The 13,359-nt window shown below is 34.5% G+C and overlaps 1 protein-coding gene across 2 annotated transcripts; it reads right to left on the bottom strand.

The window, feature by feature from the left end:
* LOC107605825 (putative dihydroflavonol 4-reductase) lies at nt 236-2,177 on the bottom strand. Of its 2 annotated transcripts, none has more exons than XM_016307741.2 (5): nt 1,786-2,177; nt 1,563-1,691; nt 1,287-1,460; nt 772-1,077; nt 236-639 (listed from the first exon to the last, which is right to left on the bottom strand). In XM_016307741.2, the coding sequence occupies exons 1-5, from the start codon at nt 2,044-2,046 to the stop codon at nt 499-501; spliced, it is 1,011 nt and encodes a 336-aa protein (XP_016163227.1). In that variant the 5' UTR covers nt 2,047-2,177; the 3' UTR covers nt 236-498. The 2 variants fall into 2 exon arrangements, with proteins under 2 accessions (XP_016163227.1, XP_016163228.1); XM_016307742.2 differs by having other exon boundaries at nt 1,287-1,451.

Genomic DNA, 13,359 nt, shown 5'->3' with positions numbered 1-13,359 from the left:
GACAATCTCCGTGGGATCGACCCTTACTCACGTAAGGTTTATTACTTGGACGACCCAGTGCACTTGCTGGTTAGTTGTATCGAAGTTGTGAATGAAAAACGATTTATTAAGACGTGCGTACAGAGTTTTTGGCGCCGTTGCCTAAGATCACAATTTCGTGCCCCAATAATTAACAACATAATTATATCTAATTAATCTTACTGCAAAGAACGAAAACAGAACTCCTAGACAGCCATAACATAGAGCCTGACCCAGGCAGCAGAGCTCACCAGCAGATGCGTTGTCCCAAGTTGACACACAAGGACAGCATCCATGTTTATTTTTTCTCAGCACCGTAGAAATTCCCAAAAATAAAATAAAATTATTTCACACCGGATTTTTTATTCCTTCTTTTTTTTTTGGTTAATGTCTTTTTCCTCTATAAAAAGTACCCATTGTTATTCATTTAGCCATTAAAATTTATCAACTGAATCTGTAGAGAGCCATGGAATGTTGTGACTAATATGTTATAAAGCACTCATTCTTCAACCAGAGTAGCACCTCAGCAAGTCCTTCTTTCAGGCTTCTAGGCCTATAGTCTAGCTCCTCCTCAGCTTTCGCGCACGAATACTCCCACTTGTGTCTTAAAACATGCACAGTCTGGTCCAAAGATTAAAACCCAGAGATAATATTAAGAACGTAAAAACATAAATCAGAAAGATTAAAGCTTACATTACATTACGATAACAATCTTATAGCACATTCAACAAGTGCTAAATCTAGAGAACTTACGGGTGGACTGATGAGGGGATGCTTTCCAGTGATCCTAGAGAACAAAACCATGAGCCAGCCATATGCTTCAATCATCCACAAAGGGATGCTAAGTATTGGCTTCCTAGTATCTGTTATGGCAGCAGCCAGATCAAAAACATGTTTGAATGATGCATTCTCACCCGTTAGTAGGTATCTACTCCCAGGTTTTCCTTTTTCCATTGCCGCAATGTGCCCTTCAACAACATCATCAACATGGCTGAACGAAAATCCATCGTTTCCCTTGCCTATGTAACCAGGTAGTCTCCAATTAAAGCGTTCTATTATCTGATCAAATGCAAATTTATAATTCTAAGCTAAATGAACATGTATAACTGTATCATAATTTAAACAATTTATATCCCAACCAACCATCTATCAAAGAGGATTTTCGTCTCTTCATCATTTTTCCTCAATTTTACCATAACATGCACCTTTATATCCTACGATAGATCAACACAAGAAAGATAACTGGAGTGAAGAAACAGTAACAATACCATTCGTGCAAGAACATTCCCTGCCGTGACCTTGCCAGGACCGTAGATTACCCCTGGATAAAGGAGGACCATTGGTGCACCCTCTGATGCAGCTTCCTTCGCAATCTTGTCCGCTGCAAGCTTTGATTTCTCATATTCCGTGCAGAAAAATTTCTCATGATGCACCTGCAATTTCTAGTTCCAATTAGTAGTACTAGTCACACATCCTGAAATGAAATCAAACGCCTAATCTTGAACAAGAACGATTCCATAACACAATGAAACTCCTTATTATACCTGATTCTCATCGGCAATGGCTCCATCAGTGGGTCCAAGAGCGAAAAACGACGACGTATATATGAGTTTCTCCACTGTCTTGGTCTCCTTCAACGCCCTTAAAACATTCTTCAATCCTCCAACGTTAACCTAACGCAATGATCAAAAGAAAAGAAAGGGGGAAATCAGTTAAGGATTGAACAAAACTAACTGAATTACACGAGAAAGGAATCTTGAAGCTTACGGAGAAGAATTTGGAGGGATCGGGAAGCCAGGGCTCGACGAGAGCGGCGACGTGGAAGACAACGGAGCAACCGGCGAATGCGGGGAGGAGGGACGCGTAGTCGGTGATGTCGCCGTAGAAAGTTTCGGAAGGTGTGGGAATTGCGGAGAGGTCGCTGGTAGGCCTAACGAGGACCCTAACGGAGTAACCTTGTCGAAGGAGGGCAGAACAGAGCCTCCCGCCGAGGTAACCAGATGCGCCTGTCACCAGTATCTTCTTCATTCTGTTTCCGTTTCGATTTCAATTTTCAAGTTTCTCTGTGGCTCCACCACCAAGTCAACATTCATTGGTTTTTGTTGACTTCAATTCAATCCTAAGTTAATTAATCTTATACGTGTTGTGATAAGGATGATAAATTCCCATTTCATATTTTACAATATTAAAGGTTAAAGATATTAAGAGAGAATAAATTTAATAATGGTTGTCACCATTGAGTATGGGGAGTCTGTGCCATTTGAGCTATTATTCATTGGCTAAAAATTTGGAAAGATATGTGACTCGAACCCGCGACCTCTTAATTGAGTATGGGGAGTCTATGCCATTTGAGCTATAACTCATTGGTAAAAATTTGGAAAGATAGAAAACTCGAACCCGCAATGAGTTATAACTCAAATGGCATAGACTCCCCATACTCAATTAAGAGGTTGCGGGTTCGAGTCTCCTATCTTCCAAATTTTTAAGCCAATGCGTTATAACTCAAATGGCATAGACTCCCCATACTCAATTAAGAGGTTGCGGGTTCGAGTCTCCTATCTTCTAAATTTTTGTGCCAATGGGTAATAGCTCAAATGGCATAGACTCCTCATACTCAATTAAGAGGTTGCAGGTTCGAGTCTCCTATCTTCCAAATTTTTGTGCCAATGGGTAATAGCTCAAATGGCATAGACTCCTCATACTCAATTAAGAGGTTGCGGGTTCGAGTCTCCTATCTTTTCAAATTTTTGCCAATGAGTTATAGCTCAAATGGCATAGACTCCCCATAATCAATTAAGAGGTTGCGGGTTCGAGTCACATATCTTTCCAAATTTTTTAGCCAATGAGTAATAGCTCAAATGGCATAGCCTCCCCATACTCAATTAAGAGGTTGCGGGTTCGAGTCTCCTATCTTTGGCAAAAAAAAAATTCATTATGTCGAAACTCTCTTATCTTAAATTTAATGCTCTTGATATATCTGAAAATAACTATTTATCATGGATACTAAATGCTGAAATCCATCTATATTCAATGGATCTTGGAGATACCATTAAGGCTGAAAATAATGCATCTCAAAAGAATAAAGCTAAAGCCATGATCTTCCTTCGTCGTCATCTTGACGAAAGATTGACAAATGAATATCTCACACTAAAAGATCCTGCAGATCTGTGGAAAGACCTTGAAAAAAGGTATAATCATCAAAGGACATTGATACTTCCTCAAGCCTGATATGAATGGATGCACTTGCGTCTACAGGATTTTAAATCTATAAATGAATATAATTCAGTAATGTTTTGAATCACCTCACGAATGAAATTATGTGAAAAAAAAGATAACTGATAATAATATGTTAGAGAAAACTTTCTTGACCTTCCATACCTCAAATATGCTCCTGCAGCAGCAGCATCGAGAAAAAGAATTTAAAAAATATTCTGAACTAATTTCTTGCCTTCTTGTTGCTGAACGCAACAATGAGTTGCTCTTAAAAAATCATGAAGCGCGCACAGTTGGCGCTGCCCCATTTCCTGGAGCAAATGCGACAAATCATTATCCTAAAAGAGGTAAATGACAAGGTTTGGTAACAAGAAAAATTATGGAAGGAAGAAAAATTATGGTCACAAGAAAGGATCTCACTAGAAGTGGGATAAAGAAAGAAATAATGGGTAAAATAAATCAACAGAGGATAAATATTTTCGTTGTGGTGGAAAGGGTCATTGGTCTTGTACCTGTCGTAACCCAAGGCACCTAGTCAATCTTTATCAAGTATCTTTGAAAAAAGACGATAATGGAAAGGAGACGAATTTTATTTCAAACGATGCTGAAAATTATACCACTCATTATGAAATATTTGATTTCTTTGAGAATCTTGAAGGAAATATTGGTCATTTGATCAATGATGAAATAGTTTAATACGTGAAATTGTTAAGTATTCATGTAAATAAATAATAAACTTCTTGTTAAGTTTTATTTTCTATGCATTTGAATGTATATAAATAATATTTTATAAAATATTTATGTTTATAGATTTTGAAGGAAATATTGGTCATTTGATCAATGATGGAATAGTTTAATATGTGGAATTATTAAGTATTCATGTAAAAGATAATGTAAGAAATTTCTTGTTAAGTTTTATTTTCTATTTCAAGTATATAAATAATGTTTGATAAAATATTTATATTTATGAATTTTAAAATTACTAAATGTGCCAAGTCCTAAAATAATAATAAAATTTTTAGTATATGATACTATGTACAGTATTTTTTAGAAAAATAATCAAAAAAATAATTTTACTATGCTTATACTTCTACTCATTTTACTATTATTATTTGTCTTTAAAGAAAATGGCAAAGACATATAGTGAAGATGTTTGCCTTGCGGATAGTACAAGTTCGCACACCATTCTCAAAAGTAATATATATTTTACTCATCTTGTGCCAAAAGAAGAATATGCTAATATTATTATTGGCTCAGACAATTTGATAGAAGGTTCCGTAAGAGCTATAATTTTGTTTTCCGGAGGAACAAAATTCATAATAAATAATGCATTATTGTTTATTAAGTCTCTAAGAAACTTATTGAGCTTTAAAGATATTCACCGAAATGGATATCATATTGAAACAATGAATAAAAAAATCATGAGTACTTATATATCACAACTCATGATTCAAATAAAAAGATTATATTAGAAAAGTTACCCTCACTTTTATCTAGGTTATATTATACCAAAATTAATGCAATTAAATCACATGCCATTGTAAACTAAAAATTTACTAGCCCAAATGAATTCATAACTTGGTGTTGAGTTTAGAAAACTTGAATTATTATGATGATCAAACATTATTAAAAATATTAATTAAAAAATTATTATTTCAATATTTGCTTCCAATTGTTTGGTTGATGAATTTTGTTTAGTGTACAGATTTTGCATTGGGTCAGAAATTAATGAAGCCCAAATTGGATCAACAATGACCAGCCTTATGCAAATCCATTTTGAATCAAATGGTTAAACAAATTGAGCCAAGAAACTGGTGCACAACCCAAGACAATTCTTCTTTGTAATCCAACAAAGTCTTGGTCCGAATAGAAAGAGAAGTGGCTCGGTTACCCACTTTCTTTAGATAGTGGAATTCAAATTTTAATTCAATTGAATGCATGCATTAGTTAGTGGGACTCAAATTACAATTTGGTTAAATGCATGCATAGGTAACTGAAACTCACAATTCAATATCATTTAATTGTGCATTGAAAGTTTTGCCTCTTCTCTCTCCTCTCTCTCTTTCCATTCGGTCACTTCAAACAGGGAAAAGAAGCAAGTAGAAATTATTAGAGAAAGTAATAGTGAAGCTATGGAAGAAGAAAAGGCTAGGTTGATGATGGATTTTGAAAAAAGAAGATCCGAAGCAAGGCATGGCTAGATCTTTGCTATTGAAGGCAAGATTTTAAAGAAGAGGCTCAAGATCTTCCATACCAAGAAAAGAAAGGATCCGCTTCTGTCAGAGAGGAATATCTCAGTTGCAAGAGTTCACTTCCATTTTTTTTTATCAGAGAAGGAAGCTAGCCTCTGAAGCTACGGATAAGAAGAAGCAAAAATAGAAAGTGTGGAGTTGTCAAGGATCAGAAGTTCATCAAGGGTCAAAGTTCTTTCTTGGAGCCAAAGTCAAGATCAAGGGCTCAGAGTGAAGGAACTTGATGAGAAGGATTGAGAGAGGTACATGCATGTTGGTTTTGTTTCAGTTTTCCCTCTCTCTTCTCTCTATCCGAACCACTGCTGTTTGTTGGAGAAGCTGTTGCTGGCTTGGTTGAACCGGTCTCAACCTTGAAAGCTTCCCCTTCTACAATAAGGGTGAATGGCCAAGGGTTGAGATCAAGGAGAGAAAGTGTAAAGCACAGAGTTCTCACAGTTACCCAAGCTTCCTGAGTTCTTCGCCTTCAAAGATGTTCATTTTGTTTTCTTTTTCTTAGCGTTGTCTGTCTAGGTCTCATGGTGAAGTTTATAAGAAAAAGCCAGTGAGAGGAAAAAGGCTGTGATTAATACTAGAGAAAAAGGCATAAATGTCTCAGAGTTTCTTTGTACATGTGTATGTTGTGTTTCATGATTCTGTGGAGATTCTCTTGCAAGTTGGGTTAGTACTTTATGGTTGAAAGATTGGTAGGAGTCCAAGTCAAGTTCAAATTTAGGGATAGAATATGGATTTGTCCCAAATAGGATTGGGTAGATCCTAGGGAAGAATTGGTGTATGTAATCTGATGATTATAGTGAAATTCCGTCACTGTTGTGATGGAGACTGGATGTAGGTTGCATTACACTTAACAGTTGAACCAGAATATATCTGGATGTGATTCTCTCTTTCTCTTCTACTCCTATTCTGTTTCTGTTGCGTTAGAGAAAAAAATATCTCCTAACCCGTTACGAGACAAAAAGAAAATTTCTCTTAACTTGTTAGGAGACAAAAGCAGAAATATCTCCTGAAGTTTCTTTGAAAAGGCAGAAATTAATATTCAGCAAAAAGGGGCTAAGATTCAACCCACCCTTCTCTTAGCCACTAATTACCATCACTTGGCATGATCGATTAGGTCATCCGGAACAACCAGGATGCGGAGAATTATTGAAAACTTCTATGGACATTCACTAGAGAACCAGAAGATTTTTAAATCTAGTTAATTTTGTTGTGCTACATGTTCTCAAGGAAAACTAATTTTAAGGCCATCACTAGTAAAGATTGGATTTTAGTCCCCTGAATTCCTAGAAAGGATTCAAGGCGATATATGTGGACCTATTCATCTACCATGTAGATCTTTTAGATATTTTATGGTCCTAATAGACACATCTTAAATATGGTCACATGTGTGCTTATTGTCTTCTCGCAACCTAGCGTTTGCGAGATTACTTGCTCAAATTATTTGATTAAAAGTACAGTTTCCAGAAAATTCAATCAAAGCAACCCGTCTTGATAATGCTGGTGAATTTACTTTCCAAGCCTTTGATGCTTATTATATGGCTAATGGAATAAGTGTTGAAAATCCAGTAGCTCATGTTCACACACAAAATGGGTTAGCAGAATCACTTATTAAACACTTTCAATTAATTGCTAGACCCTTACTTATGAGAACAAATCTTCCAACCTCGGTTTGGGGGCATGCTATTTTACATGCTGCACCACTTATTCGTGTGAGGCCAACAAGTTACTATCAGTTCTCTCTTATGCAATTAACTTTTGGCCAGTAGCCAAGTGTTTCCCATTTAAGAATATTTGGGTGTGAGATATATGTTCCAATTGCACCATCTTTTTGCACCAAAATGGGATCTCAAAGAAAATTGGAGATATATGTTCGATATGATTCTTCCTCTATAGTGAGGTATCTTGAGATACAAATTGGAGATGTATTTAAAGTCCGATTTGCGAATTGTCATTTTGATGAATCAAAATTTTCAACATTAGGGGGAGAGAATAAGCTTCTTGAGAATGAACTTAATTGGAATGCATCATCCTTGATGCATTTAGATCCTCAATCAGGGTAATGTGAACTACAAGTTCAAAAGATTATACATTTGCAAAGAATAGCAAACGAATTGCTCGATGCATTTTCTATCCGAAAAGGATAACCAAATCCTATATACCAGCTAAAAATGTCCCAATTCACATAGATGTTCCAGTTGGACAAGTGGCCACTAAAATAAATTTACGCCAGAAGCGTGGTAGACCTGTCGGTTCCAAAGACAATAATCCTCGAAAAAGAAAAAGAGGTAAATACTATTCCTGTTGAAAAAGACATGTAAAGATACCTGCAGTTGTCCAAAATTCGGATATAATTTTGACGCTAGAAGACGTTCAGGTACCTAAAAATTGTGAAAATGACGAGATCTCGATAAATTATGTCTTTACAGGAGAAAAATGAGACTAAAATAAAACAATTATCAATGAAATATTTGTATATAATGTGGCATTAAATATCATGCATGAAAGTAAGGATCTTGAGCCAGAATAGTCGAAGAATGTCGACAAAGGAATGATTGACTAAAATGGGAAGAAGTTATGAAGGCTGAATTAGACTCACTTGCAAAACATGAAGTCTTTGGACTTGTAGTCTGTACACCAGAAGATGTAAAATCCATTGGATACAGATGGGTATTTGTGAGAAAACAAAATGAGAAAAATGAAGTTGTATGCTACAAAACTCGACTTGTGGCACAAGATTTTTCACAAAGGCCCGGTATAGATTATGAAGAAACCTATTTCCCTATAGTGGATACAATAATATTGCATTATTTGGTCAGTTTATCTGCATATCATAAACTACATATGCATTTAACGGGTGTGGTAACTGCCTACTTATACGGATCATTAGATCGTGATATCTATATGAAAGTCCCTAAAGAATTAAAGATATCTAAATCATCCAATAAAAATTCACAGGGGTTATACTCAATCAAATTGCAAAGATCTTTTTATGGTCTATACCAATCTGGACGAATGTGGTATAATTGTCTTACTGAGTATTTTGCCAAAAATAGATTTATGAATGATGATATCTGCCCATGTATTTTCATAAAGAAATCTGCATCTGGATTCATTATAATTGATGTGTACGTTGATGATTTAAATATCATTAGAACTCCTGAAGAGATTCTAACAATTATAAAAACTCTAAAAGAAGAGTTTGAGATTAAAGATCTTGGAAAGACTAAATTTTGTCTTGGCCTGCAGATCGAACATACAAAAAATAGGATCTTTATTCATCAAACAACATACACAGAAAAGATCTTGAAGAGATTTTATATGGATAAGTCACATCCATTAAGTACCCCAATGATCGTAAGGTCTTTGGATGTAGAAAATGATCAATTACGTCCTAAAAAAGAAAATGAAGATATCCTTAGTCCTGAAGTACCATATCTTAGTGCCATTGGAGCGCTAATGTATCTTGCTAATAATACACGACCTGATATATCATTTGCTTTGAATTTATTAGCAAGGTATAGTTCCTCTCCAACCAGAAGACATTGGAATAAAATCAAATGAATCTTTCGATATCTTCATGGAACGGTAGATATGGGATTGTTTTATCCATATGGATCCAAGTCATAATTAGTTGGCTATGCAGATCCGGGATACCTGTCTGATCTACACAAAAAGAGATCTCAAATAGGATACCTGTTTACATATGGTGGTACAGCTATATTATGGAGGTCCGCGAAACAGACGATTGTAGCAACATCCTCTAATCATGCTGAAATACTAGCGATACATGAAGCAAGTCGCGAGTATTTTTAGCTCAAGAGTTTGATCCAATATATTCTGTCATCATGTGGATTGATTGATCATAAGATAACTCCAACTGTCCTATTTGAGGATAATACAACATCCATTACTCAACTTAAGGGTAGATACATTAAAGGTGATAGAACAAAGCATATTTTTTCCAAATTCTTCTTCACTCATGATCTTTAAAATCAAGGAAGAATTGATGTCCAACAGATCCACTCAAGTGATAATTTGGCAAACTTATATACAAAGTCACTTCTAAAATCCTCCTTTGAAAAATTGGTACATCAGATTGGGACGCGCCAATTTCAAGATGTTAAATGATGTCAACAAGAGAGGAAGACTGTACTCTTTTTTCCTTGGTCAGGTTTTTTTTCCATTGGGTTTTTCTTGACAAGGTTTTTAATGAGGCAGTCCCCATTACAAAAGATATTGTACTCTTTTTCCTTCACTAAAGTTTTTTTCATTAGGTTTTCCTTTAGTAAGATTTTAACGAGGTATAATCCTAAATGTTCATCCAAGAGGGAGTGTTATGATAAGTATGAGATAGATGCCCATTTCTCAATGTTGGTCAGGATATCAAGAGAGATTACAATTAATTAAGTTTAAAAAAGGTGACCCCTTATATGTATATAAATAGGATAGCGTAGTTGAGACAGAACACACAACCAATAATAACAACAATTCTCTCTCTCTTTATATTGTCAATATATGAAATACTAATCTCTCTCTCTTTTTCATATGCAACAAATAAATTTGTATCTTTCATATATATATATATATATATTAGTCATCTTTATTAATATTATAATATTAGTAGACAGCTAAAGCTTGTTTGGAAACCATTTAATATGAGAAAATGATTATATTCCCTTTAAAAAAAGAATTCATTTCTATTTAAAACTCAATTCCATAGTTTGGAATAACTTTAATATATTAATATAATGGAATTCAATTCTTTTGTATGGAATGACTTTTATATGAATCAAATGTTCTTCTTTTATAATTTTATTCTTGACAAAGTTATTTTATTAATTGTAAATAAGAATTTTTTTACAAATATTTTTCACATACAAGTCATTTTTTTAAACCTAATTCATCTCACGCGCCATTAATCTAACTAATTTTTCAATCAAACACGCGAATATATAACTGCCTTTTTCAAAAGGATTTTGTTTTCTTTTTCAAATTTCATCAGCGTCTTTGATCTTCCATCCCTACGTTCTCTGCATTTTTCTTCCTTCGTTTCTCTGCGTTCTTTTTCTTTGCTTTTCTCAATTTCCTTCGTTATCTACATTCGTTTTTGAAATGAATGAATGATTCAAGTTCAGACTGTCAATTAAACTAGAGGAAAGTCTATTATTGTTTTGAATCTAATGAAGTGGCTGATGTGTGGTTCAATTGTAGTTAATATTTTCGTAAGTAGTTTATGATTCTGTAGGTGAATAATGTTGTGTAATTGCTTGTGAAAATTGTTGTTCATTGTAGATGGTTTGAATTGAATGTATTTTAGGAGTTCTGATGAATCTATTATATTTTTCATTTCAGTGTATATCAGAACTATTTTGGTGTATTATGGGGACTTTTCGGTGTATTTACAGGTTCAAACTTTTCAATTGAACGAGGGTGAATTGTATTATTGTTTTGAATCAAATCAAGTAGTAAGGTGCGGTTTGAATCTAGATAATGTAGTTTGTTTGTAGTTTATGATTTTATAGTTGAATTGTTTTAGTTTCTGTTTGATGATGAGTTCTGAATATGATTTTATTATGTTTGATGATGAGTTATGAATCTAGATAATATGGTGTATTGTGCACTATTTTCGGTATATTTTGCAGTTTCTGTGCGATGTTGATGAGCACCTTGTTCCGAAGGTTGGGATGACTTTTAACACGCTTAAAGATGCTGCAAAATTTTACAAAGATTATTCAAAAGTTACAGATTTTTCTACAAGAGTTCGACGCTAAATAAGAAGGAAAATGAAATTAAAAACCAATTGATTACATGTAGCAGAGAGGGAAAATGGAAATCGAAAATATCTCCAATTGAGAAGACAAATTCCTCAGTTGGATTAAATTGTCCTGCAAAAATTTATATACACATATTGAAGCACATTGGTATTTGGATCATTTCGAAGGTTGTGCTGCATCATTCACATCCCTGTTGTGCAAATCAAGCAGAGATGCTTAAATAGTACAGGAAACTAAGTATGTCCGTACGAAGTATAATAGAGAATAACAAGGAAGCTGGAATCAGGCCAAGCAAAATATAACAATCATTTGTCACAACAGCAGAGGGTCATTGTGGGTTAAGTTTTATTGAAAAAGATGTGAAAAATTACATCACGAGAGAACTGCAGAATATTTCAAAACTAGAGGATGCAAAAGAATTTAGGAAATATTTGTTAAGAATGAAAGAGAATAATCAAAATTTCTTTTTCAGGCTTGAACTTGAGGTTGATCAGTCAAATAAGATTGTTTTTTGGACTGACGCAAGAAGTAAGGCTGCCTGTGAGTATTTTAGAGATGTTATTTCATTCGATACCACTTACAATACAAATAGATAATATGTTGTTTTGGTTTATGTGTATTTGGTACCATTTTCGGTGTAAAGAGATATTATTTTGGTGGATTAACGATGTTGTTTCTGTGTCGTGGTATTCAGCTATAATTTGATTTTTTGTTCTTTTGTCGAGGTGAATCATCATGGTCAGTCAACACTTATGGGATGTGCTTTGATAAAAAAAACGAGGATATTCAATCATTCAAATGATTATTTGAATATTGGCTTCGTCGCATGGGAGGAAGGGCTCCGAAAGGCATTCTTACCGATCAATGCGCATCGATGCAAAGAACTATTGAGACTTGTATGCCTACAACAATTTACAGGTGGTGTATTTGGCACATCATGAATAAGATTCCAAGTAAATCAAATGGCTACAAGCGACATGAAAAAATCGAACACACGATGAGTCATGTTGTTTGGAACTCTCTTACAAAAGAATCATTTGATAGGAATTGGAATGATTTTCTGATGAAGTATGGTATTGGAGACAACAAGTGGTTTTCAAGTAATGTTATTTTTATTAGGATTTAAGTGATGCTGTTAATTTCATTATGTGTTTTGCCTGTGAAGTAGAGGTGTAAATTGCATGTTCTTCAGTGTATTTTAGTTCTGATTTAGGCATTTTTGCATAACTTTTCGAAGATCGTCATTTATGGATTTCAGTTTATTTTGATCACCACTTCTGGGTCGAGATGAGAAGCACACAAAGGAGCGAGAGCATGCATGATTTTTTTAACAAGTTCATTATGCGGAACAACTCACATATCCAATTTGTCAAACAGTACGATAATTGCCTAGGAAGTAGAGAGTAGAGAGAGAGAGAGAATCAGATACTGCAGATTTTCATACCGTCATACCGTGTACAACAAAATTCTCAATAGAAGCTCATTTTAACAGGTGTATACTCACCAGAAGTTTAGGAAAGTCTAAGCACAATTCAGAAAAAAGGTGAATTGCATCACAAGATCAACGCACTCCGCTTTAGGCTATATAGTATATGAAGTTGTAGAATAAGTTTCTAACTCAACATTCAACAAGTTTACAGTTACATACGATAAAGTAGCAGCTGAAGTTAAATGGCAGTGCTTATTATTCGAGTCAAGAGGGATATTGTATTGTCACTCTCTGAGCGCGTTAAGCTTTGAGCGAGTAAATAAAGTGTCACCGAAATATATATTGAAACGATAGAGCAAGAACATAAAGAGGAGGCACACACATATCAAGAGTAGTCACAACAAGCCTCTGTTGGAGCAATAATAATAATGGATTGCAAACTAAAATTGAGGGGTCCAAAATAGCAACTAAAAAAAAAAAAAAAAAAGAATTCAACTCTTGAGTGAATTCTAATTCTTAGCACAAATTTTAACATACTTCAAAATTTAAAGTAAATGTAATTTTTGATCCCTGACCATTTATCCAAAAACATAATTCAAAATTTTTAAACTGACCTCCAACCATCTTATTAATTAGTCTAAGCATATCTGTGAACCACTGATACATCAACAAGCCCCAC

The sequence above is a fragment of the Arachis ipaensis genome, chromosome B07 (genome assembly GCF_000816755.2).
Source record: "Arachis ipaensis cultivar K30076 chromosome B07, Araip1.1, whole genome shotgun sequence".
NCBI classification, from domain to species: domain Eukaryota; kingdom Viridiplantae; phylum Streptophyta; class Magnoliopsida; order Fabales; family Fabaceae; genus Arachis; species Arachis ipaensis.
Note: the sequence above shows the minus strand (reverse complement) of the source record. Positions and strands in the feature narration are given on the sequence as shown.

Coding starts and splice junctions, on each gene's coding strand:
- LOC107605825 (XM_016307741.2), bottom strand. CDS start 2,046: ATGAAGAAGATACTGGTGACAGGCGCATCTGGTTACCTCGGCGGGAGG. Junction 1,692..1,785: donor ATCCCTCCAAATTCTTCTCC/GTAAGCTTCAAG, acceptor TCATTGCGTTAG/GTTAACGTTGGAGGATTGAA. Junction 1,078..1,286: donor GGAATGTTCTTGCACGAATG/GTATTGTTACTG, acceptor GCATTTGATCAG/ATAATAGAACGCTTTAATTG.